This window comes from Hypanus sabinus, chromosome 10 (genome assembly GCF_030144855.1).
Source record: "Hypanus sabinus isolate sHypSab1 chromosome 10, sHypSab1.hap1, whole genome shotgun sequence".
In the NCBI taxonomy this organism is placed as follows: domain Eukaryota; kingdom Metazoa; phylum Chordata; class Chondrichthyes; order Myliobatiformes; family Dasyatidae; genus Hypanus; species Hypanus sabinus.
The window spans coordinates 45,176,294-45,194,632 of NC_082715.1; the positions used below are offsets into that span (position 1 = coordinate 45,176,294).

At 39.5% G+C, this 18,339-nt stretch overlaps 1 protein-coding gene across 5 annotated transcripts in view; it reads right to left on the bottom strand.

Moving 5' to 3' along the window:
* Window positions 1–18,339, bottom strand: part of LOC132400629 (pumilio homolog 2-like) — a 139,499-nt gene that overhangs the window by 106,019 nt on the left and 15,141 nt on the right. For all 5 annotated transcript variants that reach the window (XM_059981792.1, XM_059981789.1, XM_059981790.1 and 2 more), the window contains exon 3: window positions 9,891–9,959. In XM_059981792.1, the coding sequence (XP_059837775.1) occupies window positions 9,891–9,959 (69 nt within the window). The remainder of the gene's footprint in view (window positions 1–9,890; window positions 9,960–18,339) is intronic.

The following is an 18,339-nucleotide window of genomic DNA, read 5'->3' on the forward strand; positions in this document are numbered from 1 at the left end:
AGTAGATTGCAGCGAGGTAGCTGCTCTGCTACTTACGAAATCCCTGAGCCCAAATCAAGTCGTTTGCAAATATTTTAGCACCGGGTTCCCCATGAACATTTGCTGTGCTTAACAGGTTTAAAGGCAGCACCCATCCGTCTGCGCTCCAAGCCAGTAGCAACGGCACTTCTCGCCGGCTGATTACCTGAGGCCAACCAGTGATTCCTGGCATGAGGGTATCACAGCATTTAGGCAACTGATGACCTCTCGTGCATTCAAGTTCAACAGTGGGCGTGACAGGGAATGAGAAAAGGTGCAGCTGATTCATGTCATTTCATATCGCCAAATCATATTGTTTCCTCGTGGCCCGGTGGTTGGGATTGCTTTAGACCATGACTTTTGTGACAAGTGTAAAGTATTCAAATATTTATTTTCTCAACTAACTAAAGAACATGTTAATGTATTAAAGATGACAGGGAACTTCAATGATCGATCACTGCTGACAGGTGCTCCTGAGATGGAGGAAGTATCCCATATCTTTCAAGATCTTGTCACAGATCTTTACTGTTGGAGAGCAGCATGCTTATCAAGCAAAGTTAGAAGTAAAGATTTGGTTTACTGTTAGTGGAAAAAGTTTGTCCTTTTGCACACTTCAATGAAAGATCCACAATGGCATGGAGCTCAGCAACTAAGCACATGCAAATGCAAGTGCTTGCTACAGCTCAACTAACGAGGCTTGGGTATCCCACAGCTCAGGAGAGTCGTTGCTATAGGTTAAAATCGCATGCAAGTAGTTCTGAAGATTGTCAATTACTGAAGAAATGGACCTAAGAGGTCCAGTAACAAAGTTTTGTTGGGGATGAAATGCAATGCTATGCAAGAAAGATTAAAAAGGAAACATTTTGGGAAAAGGCACAGCTTTTCTGTAGCCTCTACAGTAACAGTGGTTCTCATCAATAGCAATTCTAATAATGGAACCATGCTAACTCCATTCCACAGCAGTTTTCCTTGTCAGACTTGCTGCCACTCTGACCCACAAGAAATCAAAACAGCTACATTACTGCACAGGCCTTGGAAGCAGACAGTATCCTCAATGAAATCCTGAAACTTAAGACGTAAGAAGCTTTAGTATCAAATACACAGCCTCATTATAGACATCTGGTAACATGTTATCCCAACAATTCCAAATTCAGTAACTAACCCATCTTCAATAAAATAGATGTCCAATGATGGCTGATGCAGAAGGTCTCCCTACTGTGTGCCACAGCCTTAGTCATCACTAAGTTCCTCTGAAATGCTGCTCTCTGAAACTCAGCATGGACGTAATCCTTCCAAAGGCACAGTTAATATGATCCTCGGACAATGCAAAACCTTGAAGAACCATGCAGAGAACAGTGCTTGTTATGGCACATGGCCTTTCCCACACTCACTATTAAAAGGGAGAAATAGTAAAACATCCTCCTGAAATTCAGCTGCCTGCAGAAATTCCAATGGGGCCTAAACCACACCTCCATAGACCTGGGCTTGATCCTGACTTACGATACCGAAAGCTTACAAATCATCTTCTGATCACATTGATTTCTTTTACATCCCAAGTGGTCTGGTTAGTTAGTTACTACTGTAAATTACCCATGTAGCTTAATGGCAAAAGAATCAATGGCTGAATTTGTGGACGGGCTTGAGAGAGACTAAGTTACAGTGGCACAGTGAAGTATGGGAGAATGAGACTATGGAGACTGCTTCCCTTGAAACCAGCACATACTAGTTAGCCATATGGTCTCCTCCTGTGTTCATGTCAGTAAAAGAATAACGTTCTGACTTGAGTGATAATTCTCAAAATTGAACAAAGGTCACAATTAAGAAAATCTACCAGTTCATACTTGAGGACAATCAAATTATGTGGTCATGGCAAATCAGTCAGCTATACAAAATGGAACCCGACCCTTTGGCCCAGCTCTTCCATACTGCCATTTAGTTACACAAAATCAACAAAATGATCATTTTTGTCTCTGAAGAAATCAATGCCAACTGCAGAAAGCATCCAAGACAAATATGACACTGTCAAGATGAAAAAAAAATAGGCACACAAATCAAGTTATTAGGATACAAATGAACTTTGCTCCAGGACTATATGACCTACTAGAAATTAAAGCTCTTACACTCCCCAAAAACTGTCAGTAGACAGGAAATTACAGTTGCATATTAAAAGTTGCAAAACAAGAATAGCTGTGGATGGTAAATTCTGGTTCTACCAGGCACAACCAGAAACCATGAGTGAATAAGCAAAAGAAAAATAACAAAGTTAAAATCTAAAACACACATTTCTACTAGTTCCAGTTACTCTGGGACTTAACTTCCAGTGAGGGAAAATACATAAAGAAGAATGGTGAAATTTATAGTTTTGCTTTTTTCTCCTTACAACTGTGATCACTTCAACTTGAGAAAAGTTATTTAATTTTGGTCACTTTTAACCTTCAATTCAAGATTCATAGTCCCAAAAACAGGACATTCAAAGCTTTGAACATTACCCAATTTATAGCTAAGTCCATCCCCAAAGATATCATCCCACTGCTGCAGTAAATATTCTAATCTCAGCATTTACTTTCAGAGAAAGTGTGGTGTGAGGAAGTGGGAAAAGTTGTGATCTGCCCATTTCATATTTACAATCAATATTCCAACTGGCAACTGGGATTAGCAGATAGGATGCTGTGATCAACATGGACTGACTGAGCCAAAGGGCCTGTTTCTGTGCTTATTACTCTATGATTTGATCAGCATAGAAAATGGAGTAAAGACAAAAAAAAAGAGTTCAGCTATGAAACCAAGTTCACCTATAAGAATTCTCTCTCCTCAGTCACTTTCCTACATTTCCCATAATACTCAGAAAAACAAGCAATTGTGTAACATATGAAACAATAACAAGCAACTGTACTTCAAGGAAACAGTGCTTTTTCAAAGAATGTTGTGGTGTCAATATTTCAAGCAATTTTATATGATAATGCTTCAGAATGTAGGATCTCTTAACTTCTAGGCTGAGTCAGTGGTAAGGAAGGCAAATGCAACATTGGCATTCAATTCAAGGAGGACTTGAATATAAGAACAAGGATATAATGATGCGACTTTATAAGGCATTGGTAAGGCCACACACTTTTGGGCCCCTTATCTAAGAAAAGATGTGCTGGCATTGGAGAGGGTCCAGAGGAAGTTCAAGAGAATGATTCCAGGCATGGAAGGATTAACATATGAGGAGCACTTGATGGCTCTGGACCTGTACTCACAGGAGTTTAGAAGGTTGAGGGGAAACTCACTGAATATTGAAAGGCCTAGACAGAGTGAATGTGGAGAAGGTACTTCATATAGTGGGTGAGTCTAGGGCCAGAGGGCACCCTCAAAATAGAGGGACGACCATTTAGAATAGCAATGAGAAGGAATTTCTTTAGCCGGAGGTTTGTGAATCTATGGAATTTATTGCTGTGACAATAAGTTCCAGATTCACAACCCTCTGGCTAAAGCACAAGTTGATAGGTTCTTGGTTAGTCAGGATGACAAATGTAATAGGGAGAAGGTAGGAGAATGGGGTTGAGAGGGATATTAAATCAGCCATAATAGAACAGCTGAGCAAACTCGATGGGCTAGTGGCTTAATTCTGCTTCTAAGATCTATGCCCTTAACTCAATGCTAAGTTTACTGTAGTGCAATGTGTGCCAGTGCTGATTGTTAAAATGTTATGGTGTATAATGAAGGGACTGAATGAACCACGAAAAAATTCCTAAGGTTAATCTATTAATGTTGGAGGACAAAACTCAGAAATAGTATGAAGCTTCAACTTCACAATAAAATGTTCTCCAACTGAAGACTTAAAGCAGCTACCCCTGGCAGAGCACAGTCCAAAGCCTGGGCAGTCTTTCATTATTTTACCTTAGATAAAGATTTGCTCTGGAAACATCACTGTTCTTGAATTGAAGGTGGCAGCATTCAGATCCCAACAATACAGCATCAAAACCTACAGAAAGACAAATGCAGGATAGGTAGACTGCAAGCTGTGTGTGGAGGGTGAACTGTTTTGAAGAATTAGGGTGGCCAAACTTTAGCATTCAATCTATGGTTTCTTATTCCGTCAATCTGCAATTACAAATAAATGCATTCCAAAGTGTAGTAATTGAAGAAAGAGGCACTGAGCCAGCTTAGTGCTAAAACACTTATTCTGCATCATCAGATTAACTTCAATATTGAAGACAACATACAAAATTGTGGGAATTTTACACACTTGCCTAAACCAGCTACACAAGGATAGGCTTACATTTTCCAAGAGGATGCAACAATTTCAAATAGATCCATAAAGAAATATGCTAACTTTCATTGAACTTACTAATATGAGCTTCATAAAATAAAACTAAGCATGGACAGTTACCCTTCACATGACAAGATGCGTGGACTGGTAAAGACCTTATGTGCTAACTGCCTATTTAGTGAACCCTAAACAAAACAATCAATTGATACTCACATTAAATGAACATTGCAAGCATGTCAGGTAAGGCCATAAGAACTGAAGACATAGAAGCCGAATTAGATCATTAGATTGATTTTGCTCCACATAGCTGACTTATTTCCCCTTTCAACCCCATTCTCCTGCCTTCTCCCTGTAATCTTTAACTCTCTTACTGATTAAGAACTCATCAACGTCCGCTTTAAATATACCCAATGATTCAGCATCCACGGCCAAATAGGGATGCCCTTGTATTCTGAGGTTGTGCCCTCTGGTCCTAGACTCTACCGTTATTGGAAACACGTCCACTCTAGCTAGGCCTTTTAATATTGGGTAGGTTTCAATGAGATCTCCCCCACCCCATTCTTCTAAGCTCTAGTGAGTTCAGGCCGAGAGGCAAACCCTCTTCATACATTAACCTTTCATTCTCAGGATCATTCTCGTAAACCTCCTCTAGACCCACCAGCACTTCCCTTCTTATATCAGGGGCCCAAAACTGCACACAAGCCTCAGCATTACATTAGTGATTTTATATTCTAGTTCTCTTGAAATGAATGCTAAGGTTGCATTTGTCTTCCTTAATATTGCCCCAACCTGCAAGTTAACCCTCAGGGAATTCTGCAGTAAGACTCCTTCTACCATAGTGCATGGCCATACACTTCCCTACATGTATTCCACCTGCCATTTCTTTGTCCATTCCCCTAATTTCTCCATGTCCTTCTGCAGACCTACTGCTTCTTCAACACTGCCTGCACCTCCACCTATGTTTGCATTGTTCACCAAACCTAGCCACAAAGCCATCAATTCCGTCATCTAAATCATTAAAGTATAACCTGAAAATTAGTGGACCCAACACTGACCCTTGTGGAACACCATTGGTTATCAAGGGCAATCCAGAAAAGGCCCCTTTATTCCCTCTCAGACCCTTCTGCCAGTTAGCCTATCTTTTGTGCATGTTAGTATCTTTCCTGTAATACCATGGGTTCTCAGTTTATAAGTCTCATTTGCAGCACCTTGTCAAAAGCCTTCTGAAAATCTAAATAAACAACACGACTGAATTCCTTTGTTTATCCTGCCCATTAATTTTCTCAAAGAATTCCAGCAGATTTGACAAAATTTCCCCTCAAGGAAACCATGTTGACTTCAGCCTATGTTATCATGTGCCATGTACCCTGAAACTGCATCCTTAATAATGGACTCTAACAGCTTCCCAGTCACTGAAGACCGGCTATAATTTCCTGTCTTTTGCTACTCATCCTTCTCAGAGTGGAGTGATATTTGCGATTTTCAGTTTTACACAACCATTCTAGAATTTAATGAAAGATCATATGCCTGCACAATTTCTACGACTATTCTTAAACCCTGATGTATAGCCCATCTGGTCCACATCTCCTTCAGATTTTCAGCTTCCCAAGAATATTCTTAGTAAGAGCAACTACATTCACTACTGCCCCTTTGACACTCGAAATTTTGGCATGTTGCTAGTCTCTTCCACAGTGAAGACTGATGATCCTTTGTTCCCTATTACTACCTCTCCAGTGTCATTTTCCAGCAGTCTGATGTCTATGCTTGCCTCGCATCTATTCTTTATATAGTGAATAAAATTTTTGATACCCTCTTATATTATTGGCAATCCAACCTTGATGTTTACCTTTTCTCTTACTGCTTTTTAGTTGCCTTATGTTGGTTTTCAGAAGCTTTCCAATCCTCTAGCTTCCCACTATGTTTTGCTCTATTGTATGCCCTCTCTTTTGCATTTATGCTGTTTTTGATTTCCCTTATCCACATTTGCCTCATCCTTTTTTTAGAATGCTTCTTCTTAGGGATGAACTGATCCTGCATCTTGCAAATTACACCCAGAAACTCCAGCCAATGCAGCTTCCATCACCCATGGCCATCCTAACAATGCCCTTTTTACATGCCTAATCTTTTGGTTCTGATTCTAAAAGGACAATTATGAAGTCCTTGCAGTGGTGAAAGTTGGTAGAAGAGTCCTAACTGTCATGTCTATATTTACTGACAAGTTTTTACAACTAGGCTATTAACCAGGAGGCAAATTAATGAACATATTCACTCAAAGACAAAGAAACACAATGGCTCACATATCTTAAAGGTACCTTTAAGGCAAATAACCATTTCTGAACAAATGTGAATCAGAAAAATAATACCATGGTTTTGGATGGAAATGACCAAATAAGCCCAATGTGTCACATGCAATACTGAAACTGCTATCCTCCATCAAAATCAATAGCAGAGTTGGGTACAGCACATTAAACTATGTAGGCCTATATGAAATTCATGTCATACAAAAAAAACATGCTGTGACAATCCAATGGTACATGCCATGCTGAAACAACAATTGCGAAGGATGATGGACTGGAAGTTTACTTTAAATCAAAATGAACAAAATGTGTTGTTAGTAAAACGGAAGATATACTTTCTCTTATTCAATGTTGTCATCAATTCAGTCATTACTAATAGTCCACCAGAGATGACTGGAAGGAGTAATACAGAGAATGGGGCCATAAAATGATCTAGTATATTTAGATCAACAACTTATACTCAAAACAGATGAGCTTAAAGAATTTCCAAAACAGTAAGTTGGAACAGAGTTGGAGGCCTGACATGACTCATCACCTACTCTCAGGCTTCAAACCAGACTAAAATTCATTCACTTTTCATGACCTCCAACTTCCAAAGTGCCAGTAAAAAAAAAAGGTGAAATTATGCCATCTAATAACTAGTATATGCTATATACCTCTTGAGTCCTCAGCCTTCCAGACAAATAGGCTCAAATGCAGAACCCCAAAATGTCCCAAATGCCAGGTACTTGCAATCTATATGTCTGCTACATTGCTGCATTCACCATTCAGTCCTGTAGTAGAGAACTGAGTCCATGACCAGAAGGTCTAATGCACTTTCCAACCAGCCCTGAGCAATATGCCTAGAAAATGAGGTGTGATAATGGCATGCTCATTCATTTGAATGAGTTGATCCAGACTCACTGTCATAACACAAAGAAAATAGTAAGGCACTAGAAAGCCTGAAACCTGCCCTGCCATTCAACATGATCACAGTAATATACCCAGACCTCCACTACTGTCATGTGCCAGTCCCACATATCCCCCAGTTCCCTAAACTTTCAAGAATTGATTGATTAATGATGACAGGTAGAAAGGGAGTTAAAGCTTCTAAGTACTAGGTGATGTAGGAAATGCTCAGCAAGTCAATGACTGTTGGTGGAAACAGAAAAACTTGGTTTGACCCATCCTTCCCACCCATGTACACTTTCAAACTTGAATCTAACTCGTGTTCCCTCTTTCCCTATTGCAACAAAGATCTTCAACTCAATATGTTATCACTTTTTTCCATAGTGGTCTGAACTGCTGAGATTTCTAAAAATTTTTGGTTTTATTTGTCACTTCCACTCCAGTTTCCAGACAGTGTACAGCTAATCAAGTTAACCTCCAGACTTTAATCAAAGAAGCAGACTCTTTGATCCCAACACCCATCTTCCTTTCCTTCAACCACCTCTCGCTCCCTTCTCTGTCGCATTCTGTGAGACAAAAACAGATTGCTCATTTACCCAGTATTATCCATACTTCGTGAATACCCTGAAGCCAGCCTTAAAGTCACAATATGAAACTGAATGTTCAAGTACAAAGGTTTGTTTCAATTATGAACAGTATAAATGCTCTCTCTATAGTAGCATCTCTGTAAAAATAATTTTAATATACTCCCTTGTCTGAGATAATAATGCTGACCACAAAAGTGGTTTGTGAAAGATCTGGCAACATAGTAATAAAACTGGAAAACAATCTTATTAATGACAAAAGTGACTGGCGCCATTCTTTCCAATACAAGATCTCTTCCCAGATCCTCAGCATGCAGAAATCATTCCTGAGAATTACTACAATGTGCAGACATAGTCAAAAGACTCACTTATAGGTGACTTCAACATGCATAACTACGTAAACCCTTAACTGTATTGCAAAATCAACTCAGTACATATGAACCAGACCACTATACTCACTCCCATCCCAAGTTAATAGCAAAGGATCCAACATAACAGATTTAAATGCATGCAAGCTTAAAACTAATAGTAAATTGATTAAGATTATAAAATGTTTAAATGGCTTGAGATTGACAAACAGCAATTCTCTATCAACTGAAATGCTAGATTGTGCTTACGAAAGCAAAGTGGGTAGTCCTAAAATGCAAAAGATTATTCAAGTTTGAAGACCATTTTATCCTTATTTGCCATTTATGCACTTTCCATTTTAGATGCACTGGGCCAATTTCACTGACATGCTACATGGAAAAAGTCAAGTAACAAAGTTGGCCACAGGTCGCTTACTGCTTAGATATCCCATCGGCCTTTAAAACAAGGCAAAACCTAGAACAGAACTTTGCTTTCCATCAAAGCAAATAAAGACTTTTTTACTCCACCACACATTCTTAAATAACTACATAAATAGTTAAAAATAAAAGTTAAAACATGTTAAAACACATAAATAAGGCAAACACTGGACTACAATGAAACAGCTTTTAAAAATCTTAAGTTAGCTTTCCTATAGTTCAGGCCAAGAATGGAAGTTCAAGCATCAGACTCCTCAGCATAATGCTGAAGAATCCCATTGAGTCTGTACTCACTGCTGGACACCATATGGAGTCTAGTGACAAAGTACTGTGACTGATTCAATAGCATGTCACACATTAAATCATGTATTAACAACAGGTTCACACAAATCCAGAACTTACTTTCATGGGAACAGCTACTGCTCAGCTTAAGCTGTTTAGCTGTTCCACTTGAAACCACTGATCACAGCTATCATTAGAAGGCCTATTTTCTCAATCACTGACAAGGGCACAAGGTCCCAAATGCTAAGGTTTTGGACTACTTGCTGTGATAGTTTTACACATCAATTAACTCTATCATCTGAAATACTCTACTGAGAACCGCTTTTGCATGGCCTCCTCAACCAAAAATTGAAAAGGATCTCTTAAATCCTCACCCTAAATTTCTCTCCTTCTCATTTCCCCTTAAGGCATCTCTTTGAAATCCAACTTTTCGATCAAATTTCCATGAACAGATTTTTAAAATATTCTTTGGCTTGGTTTTTTGTTGTTTGTATTCCTTTCTGCTGAAAGTTGTCACATAAATATAGTTTCCTTACAAACAAGTACTTTATGAACAAAGTATTTTAAAAAGTGAGAATTCACACAATTAATATTCTACTTCAACTGCTCCATATAGCTACAAAGTGATTTTGAAACTACTCAGTATTTACAAACATATAATTTTAGTCTGACTTCCATTATCCATTTCCTAGGCATAGAAGGAGCAGCATAGTGAAAACTGAAAAAAAAATTTTCCAGGGTGAGCCTCCAGTCGTTGAAGAATTTCAAATTTTAGCCAACTTACTTCGCTCATTCCCCGTCCCTCCAGTGCAAGAGCTTGAAAGTCATGATTCATCTCATCCACAGATCGAACCTACAGGAAACACAGCTCCATTATTTAAATGAATTTTGTTAGTTTATCATTTCATTATGTTTGTTTGTAAGTGACTTCACACATGCATGACTACATAAACCTGTAATTGTATTGCAAAACCAATGCCTCAATAAATATGAAGCTGACTGAAATCTACCACGATATCCACTCCCAACCCAAGTTAACAGCAAAGGATCCAAAATAAAAGATTTAAATGCATGCAAGCTTAAAACTAATAGTAAATTGATTAAGATTTCAACATGTTTAAATGACTTGAGATTAACAAACAGCGATTCTCTATCAGCTGAAATGCTAGACAGTGTTGACTGATGCCTATCGCCACAATAGGTCTATAGCCGATGCAGCCTCACTGGCTTTTCACTCAGCCTTGGACCACCTGGACAATAGTAATACCCAAGTCAGGCTGCTGTTTATTAATTACAGCTCAGTATTAAACACAATCATGCTCTCAGTTCTAATCAACAAGCTCCAAAACCTAGGCTTCTGTACCTCCCTCTCCAACTGGATCCCTGACGTCTCCAATAGGAGACCATAGTCTGTGTAGATCTGAAATAACACTTTTTCACTGACAATTAACTCTGGTGCACCTCAAGGGTGTGTGCTTAGCCCACTGCTTAGTCTACTCTTTCTACACCACAACTGTGTGGCTGTGCTGGGCACAGCTCATATAAATTTGCTGATGACAACTACTATTTGGAGAATTTTTGTTAGTTATGAGGCAGCTGGCTGAGAGGTGTCACAGCAACATACATTCACCATCAGTAAGACCAAGGGATTGAATGTGGACTTCAGGAGGGGAAGTCAAAGGAACACACCTCAGGCAGGGACCAGAAGATGAAAGGGTGACCAGTTTCCAGTTCCTGGATGTTAACATCTCTGAGTATCCTGGGCCTAACAAATTGATGCAGTTACAAAGAAGACAGGACAGTGGTTATATTTCTTTAGGAGTTTGGGGAGGATTGGTACATCACTAAAGACACTCGCAAATTTCAAAAGATGTATCACAGAGAGCATTCTAACTGGCTGTATCACTGTCTTGTAAGGAGCGGACACTGCACAGGATCAGAAAAAAAAACTGCAGAAAGTTGTAAATTCTGCCAGCTCCATCATGGGCACTAGCCTCCCTAGCAGCTGGCACTAGCAGGAATTTGAAGTTATTGATTCATTCTAATGACTGTCACAAAAACCAGTTCTGAGCTACCCTTTACCCTTTTGTTGAAAGAAAGACACACTATTTTACACTCAGTTTTCCTCAATATGCATTCTGTATTGTATACATTTATTGGGGAAAATAGAGATTTTATAAGAAAATTCTCATTTCCAGCTCACTAGAAGGATACATAAGAAGTGGTAACTAGTTCCTTATTGTTTATTTATGTTTCTTATTGTGGTGTTATACAATAATTTTAACATTTTCTGAGAATCTTTGGGATAGACAATGCAACTTGATCTTACAAGTCTACTGCTTGCTGATCTATCTTTGAAGGACAAAAAAAATTCCAAAATTATAACTCATGTAGCATTCATAATTATGATCCATTCTCAAAATTCACTCAATGCCATTTCTAACAACAGTCTCCTGTTCTTCAACTCATCTTCTATTTAATGGAATTCTATTTATTTTTATTTCCTTGTAAAGCTTATGGAAATAACTGGTGATATTTGTAAAAAGCTTCCAAAATCATACATTCCTGTTACTGAAAGTAAAGTGCTAACATTGTTTTTAAGTAAATATTGTATTAATAAGAACACTGACATTTAAATTATTTAGTTTCCCTTGTGCCAAAGCATCCTTTATTTATTTCAATGAAACTCATATTTCATCTGAATGTCGTGCACCAACCCTGAAATCTGCAAAAACATGAAGTGTATGATATGATAAACAGAAACAGGCATTTCAGTAATTTCCAATTCTGCTTCCTTGACATTATTCATCAATGCTCAAGTAAACACCTATGTTAAATGCACAATTTTGTTAGAAAATCAATTTGAACCAGTCACATAATTTTGTTGCTGTGGAAAACCATCTTCACACTGTAAACTCCCTCCCACCACACCTTCAAAACAACACTGCTCATCATACTTATACATATTATTATTTATACAGATACATTCTTTCAAAAGGCTGAAACACTTCATTGGGACCTGCTGAGTTCCTCCAGCATTTTGTGCTCTGGATTTTCAGCATCTGCAGAATCTCTGCTGTTGAGAGCCAGAAAAGGAAGTTGGATGGTTAGCAATTTAGTGGGAACAGTAGCAGAGTGCAAGATGTGAGAGAAAAGAACTTTCACAGATTCTTGATGCAGTAAGCTAAAGTGAGTGGGATAACAAAGGTCATTGGTGTAACTGGCCTTACTGTCTGGGGAAATAGCACTTACTTTTGGAGGCAAGGATAGATGTAAGAGACAGGGCGTTCTAGATCCTGTATATTACTCCACAAACATTTTAACACATAGGTTACAAATGCCTGACTTAAATTCTGCCCATACATATGAGCAAGCAGTTGGTAGTAAGGATTTGCCAGCTGCTGCATGACTGTAGGCATCTTCTGCTAGGTGGAAACCAAGTGCGTGTCTGCATTTCCATCATGCAAATGGTTCAGATTGTGGGCAGTTCATAAGATCAGCATCTGGAAGCGACAGAATGATCATGCTCCAGCAATCAAGGTTACTGGGAATACTTTAGGCCAGACTAAAGAGACATGGAACACAACCGCCACTCCATAGTATTCTCCAGTAGTCACTTGAGAGCAAGACAGGTGACACGGTGTTCATTCTCACCCAGACATGGCTCCCCTTGACCCACACCACCGCCCCTCAAACACTCTGGACTTCATGCTCCAGCCTGAGGAGTTCTCAATTCACCAAACGGACTGGACGATGGCATCTGCACGGTCAGAAGTAACAGCACCTGCTTCACAACAAACTCAAACTCACTGTGACGTTCAGATGAAATGGTCGTCTCACTTTTGTTCTCCTGAGGTGGAACATCTAATGATTAAGTGCCGACTGTTCTACATACCGAAGAGTTCTCTGTCGTGATCCTGACTTCAGTTTAATTACCACCAAAGGCACATGTCAAGCTAACACTTGAGTGTATCAATTAACAAACAAGGAAAAGCCTACCATGATGCCTTTCACATCATTGTCAAGGAGTCCAATCAGGCTTGCTTGAAAAAAGTCTCAGCCTAACTCATTGCTTACAACACTAGACAACCCAACACACTTGGCCACTGATACAGTATCATCATGAATGCCACCTGTTCCCTCAACCACATTTCAGGAAATCTGATCATCTGGCTGCCCTCCTATCTGCATATAGGCAGAGATCTCAAGTTCAAGTTCAGTTATCATTCAACCATACATGAACACAGCAGAGTGAAGCAGCATTTTTCCAGGGCCAAGATGCAAAACATGTATAGCACAAGAAACATCCAAGGCAGCAAACACACAATCATGCAAAGATATATATATGGCCCAAGTCCTTGAGTGACATGTCCCGCAAACTGACAGTGTGGTTCCTGACAGTCTGCAAATGAACACGCAAGCAATCCAGCTTGTCATCCCACCAAATGAACAATGGGAGAGCAGCACCGAATGGAGAGGGCAGCTTCCAACCAAGCATGGATATAATGCTACTCTGCCTCTGGCATCTTCTCTCTTGCACTGAGCAGCAGGCAAGCTCACGACTTGAGACCTGGACCTTGCTACAATTGAGGCCATGCAGTTCCCCTGCAGTCTGTTGTGCCAACAAACAAGGGAAATAAACTTGCAGCATCTTACATTATCAATGTCCAACAGGATTTCACGATTGCAAGATAAATGTCCCAGTCAATCTCCTGCCATTACACTGCATGCTGCCTTGGCGCACCAACTCCAATGTCTTCAATGTCTTCCTGTAGCAAGCCAGCATCATGGTCTGCATTCAGTCCAGCTCCTCTGTCAACAAGTAGCTCACTGGTGGAATAGATCCGCAGTACCCAAAGTTCTTAAAGATTGTCTTACAACCATAAAAAAGGCACTTTAAAAAAAAGACACCCTATCTACTTGCAAGTCTCTTTCAGAAATCTGTGGACTTGGACCTCATGATCCCTCTGTACATCTTTGCTGTTAAGGGTCCTGCCATTAACTGTCTATTTTCCCCTTACAATTGGCTACTGAAATGCAACACTTATGAAGTACAAAGTAAATATTATTATCGAGGTACACATATGTCACCTAATACTACCAAGATTCATTTTATTGCAGGCAGTATAGAACAAAGTAATACAATAGAAACAATGAAAAACTACAAAGTCTGACAAATTGTGTGAATGCAAAAAACATGTAACAATAAATAAAACTGCGAACACGAGTTGTAAAGTCCTTGAGTCAAAAGGTATATTTTTCAAATGCACATAAAAGTGCTCTTATATTGCAGTAACTTGCAAGTATCAGTCAGAAACTGTTTAAGATGCATAATCACTTGACATGATTGATTTTGTTCAACCAGTTTGTTGCACCGATAGGCCAACGGGTTTGGATGGGTATACACCAAGTCCTGAAATGGACAAGAGGGAAGCGATAATGGCAGTCCAGCTGTAGGAGCAGCTCCAACAAAATCAGTAAGAACACTGCCACTGAAATCCATCATTATGAAATATGTAATTTATCCACTATTGCAATTAGTTAGGGCATTATCAAAATGAATAATTTTTTTTTAAAAACACATAACCCCCATCAATTCAAATCAATTGCAAACATGGGTTAAACAAGGTCAAAACAATTTGCTCAATTCTACACTGAAAACTTATCTGCCATACTAGTCAAATGTCAACCAAATATCCAGTCATTTCATAGAAATTCTACAAGTTCCATGGTGGACTGCCAGCATAAAATTTGGCAATGGTTTGTAGGCCAGGATCTAATGAATGGACATCAACATACACAGACCACCAATTAGACTCCTGTATTGGTACCTGTCAACATGTGTAAATACACATAGACTTACCACTTTCTCACAATTGTCCACCCTCCATTTGATCTCTCTTACATACAGCCCTTCATGAAACACCTCTTTTTCAACGTCTCTGCCACACCCTACCCTACTGAGAAGTTAATCTCCTCCCATCCTCATTCAATACACCTCTCTCCAAAATTTCATGCCTTTCTCTACTTTGCACTCTGCTATTTGCTCCTACTTCAGACATGCTTTCTTCTTACCTCACTCTCCTCTTCCCTGCATGTCACTATAAACAGCTAATTTTCCAGTTACTTTTTCTCTTTCCACTGCCCCATGAGAAAACAAAAAAAAAATTATTTTAAATCACGTGGGTTGAAATTTTGGTAGTTTTCAGCGGTCCACACAAAGGCATCCATGGTTGGGACATGACTTTCATTGATGCTGTCTAAAGCTGACAGTCCTCCTCAGAAGCTTTGATTGTACGCAATTTTAGATCAAATGCACACAACTGCACACACACCAACCCTATGGCTATGAGGCCAAGACTTCCATTAATCTGGAAAAAAACCCTCATCATTGAGGAAGATAAATCCTCAATACCAGGATCAGAAAGGAGACAATCCTCTGGAAAAGTATGAATGGCAGGTTAAGAATGGGAAAAGTTAACCCCAACAAAGGCCTATTCCTAACAAAATCTTATTACAGCCGATATTACTTCATCATAGATTCCAAAAAGACTTTATGGAATATTCACAGGATTAGCTTGTATTAAAACTGTTTTAGTCTGAACAACAAATGGCAACATAATCATCTGTGTCATGACCAGGAGATCCAGGAGTTAATTAGCTACAACTACTCAGTGTACTTGGATTGAGTATTCCACTGCCTCTCAGGAGAAAGCTTAAAGGGCGTCCAAACCTCAGTCCCATCCAACAGAATACATTCGACCTACTGAACAAATAGTGAGTGGAAACATAGCAGGACAACCCATTGATTACCATGACACGTAGGAATTTATCAGTGTTATGAAGGAAATCTACAACTCAACAGCCCATGGAGTCAGCTTGTGAGAGCCAAACAGAGGAAAATTAGTCAGTGCCTGATGCATTAAACACTATGCATCTCAACTCAATTCTGTCCTCGACAAGTGCCCGACACCATCCAAAAACAAACTTGCCGCTTGCCCAATAAAGACTAGAGACTGAAAAGGCCATATGCATGGTCAAACACCTGGAAGATCACATTATCAAGTTTACCAATGACATGACAATGGTGGGGCTCACCACCAACAATGATGATAAGTGGTGGAAGAGCTAAAGGCCCAGTGCCAGACAAATAACCTCTTCCTCAATATCAACAAGATAACAAAGATAGTCATCAACTTCAGGAGAACTTGCACCACTCACACCCCTCTTTACTTCACCAGCAGAGAAATGGAAATTGCAAGCAGTTTCAAATTGCTAAGAGTGCACATCTCATATAATCGCTCGTGATCCCAGAACACATTTACATAATCAGGAAAATGCACCAATACCTCTACTTTCTAAGGAGATGGACAATGCGCATCTACATTCATGTCATTCTACACATATACGCAATAGGGAGCATCCTAACATATCACTGCATGATATGGAAACTGCACAGCAGCAGACAGGAAGTTGTTACAACGGGTAGTCAAATCTACCCAATGCATCACCAACATCAGCCGACCTGCCAACAAGGACATATATATGAAAAGTGCCAGAAAAGGGACAGTAACATCATGAAGGTTCCCACCAACCCTGCTCATGTCTGTCCCACTCCCAGCAAGGCAGAGGCTACATAGCATCAACACCAGCACTACCAGACTCAAAAACACTTACTTTCCCCAAGCAGTAAGGCTTCAACACCTCCACCCACTCACTAACCCATAGCTCTACACCCCCCAACCACTACTACTTTATCATTTCCTGTCAGTCACCTATGTACAGACACTCCTGTGCCTAGCATCACTTTATGGATAATGTATTTAAGGTGTTGTGTATATTTATATTTATCATGTGTTTTTAATATTATTGTGTTCTTATCTTATTGTGGTTTTTTGCCTCAGATCCGGAGAAACAGTTATTTTGTTCTTCTTTACATGTGTACTGGAAATGACATTAAACTATCTTGAGATTGTATCCTAGCTAAGATTTTAAATTTAGTACAACAGAACTTAAGTCACAATTTACAGCCTCAGCTTCTGCATTTTGTAGGATTTGCCTATAAGCTTCAGATATATTCATGAGACACCTTCAAGAAATTATGCAAATTCAATTGCATTGACTTCAGAAAGGTCATAAGTTAAGTCATCGCCTATTCCTTATCAATCATATAACCATAGAACAATTACAGCACGGAAACAGGCCATCTCGACCCTTCTAGTCTGTGCCGAAAGCTTACTCTCACCTAGTCCCACCGACCTGCACTCAGCCCATAACCCTCCATTCCTTTCCCGTCCATATACCTATCCAATTTTTTTTATATACATGACAAAATTGAATCTGCCTCTACCACTTTTACTGGAAGCTCGTTCCACACAGCTACCACTCTCTGAGTAAAGAAGCTCCCCCTCGTGTTACCCCTAAACTTTTGCCCCTTACTCTCAACTCATGTCCTCTTGTTTGAATCTCCCCTACTCTCAATGGAAAAAGCCTATCCATGTCAATTCTATCTATCCCCCTTATAATTTTAAATACCTCTATCAAGTCCCCCCTCAACCTTCTACGCTCCAAAGAATAAAGACCTAACTTGTTCAACCTTTCTCTGTAACTTAGGTGCTGAAACCCAGGTAACATTCTATTAAATCTCCTCTGTGCTCTCTCTATCTTGTTGACATTTTTCCTATAATTCGGTGAGCAGAACTGTACATAATACTCCAAATCTGGCTTCACCAATGCCTTGTACAATTTTAACATTACATCCCAACTCCTATACTCAATGCTCTGATTTATAAAGGCCAGCATACCAAAAGATTTCTTCACTACCCTATCCACATGAGATTCCACCTTCAGGGAACTATCCACCATTATTCCTAGATCACTCTGTTCTACTACATTCCTCAATGCACTACCATTTACCATGTATGTCCTATTTTGATTAATCCTACCAAAATGTACCACCTCACACTTATCAGCATTAAACTGATCTGCCATCTTTCAGCCCACTCTTCTAACTGGCCTAAATCTCTCTGCAAACTTTGAAAACCTACTTCATTATCCATAACGCCACCTATCTTAGTATCATCTGCATACTTACTAATCCAATTTACCACCCCATCATCCAGATCATTAATGTATATGACAAACAACATTGGACCCAGTACAGATCCCTGAGGCACACCACCAGTCACCAGCCTCCTTATCCACCACTACTCTCTGGCATCTCCCATCCAGCC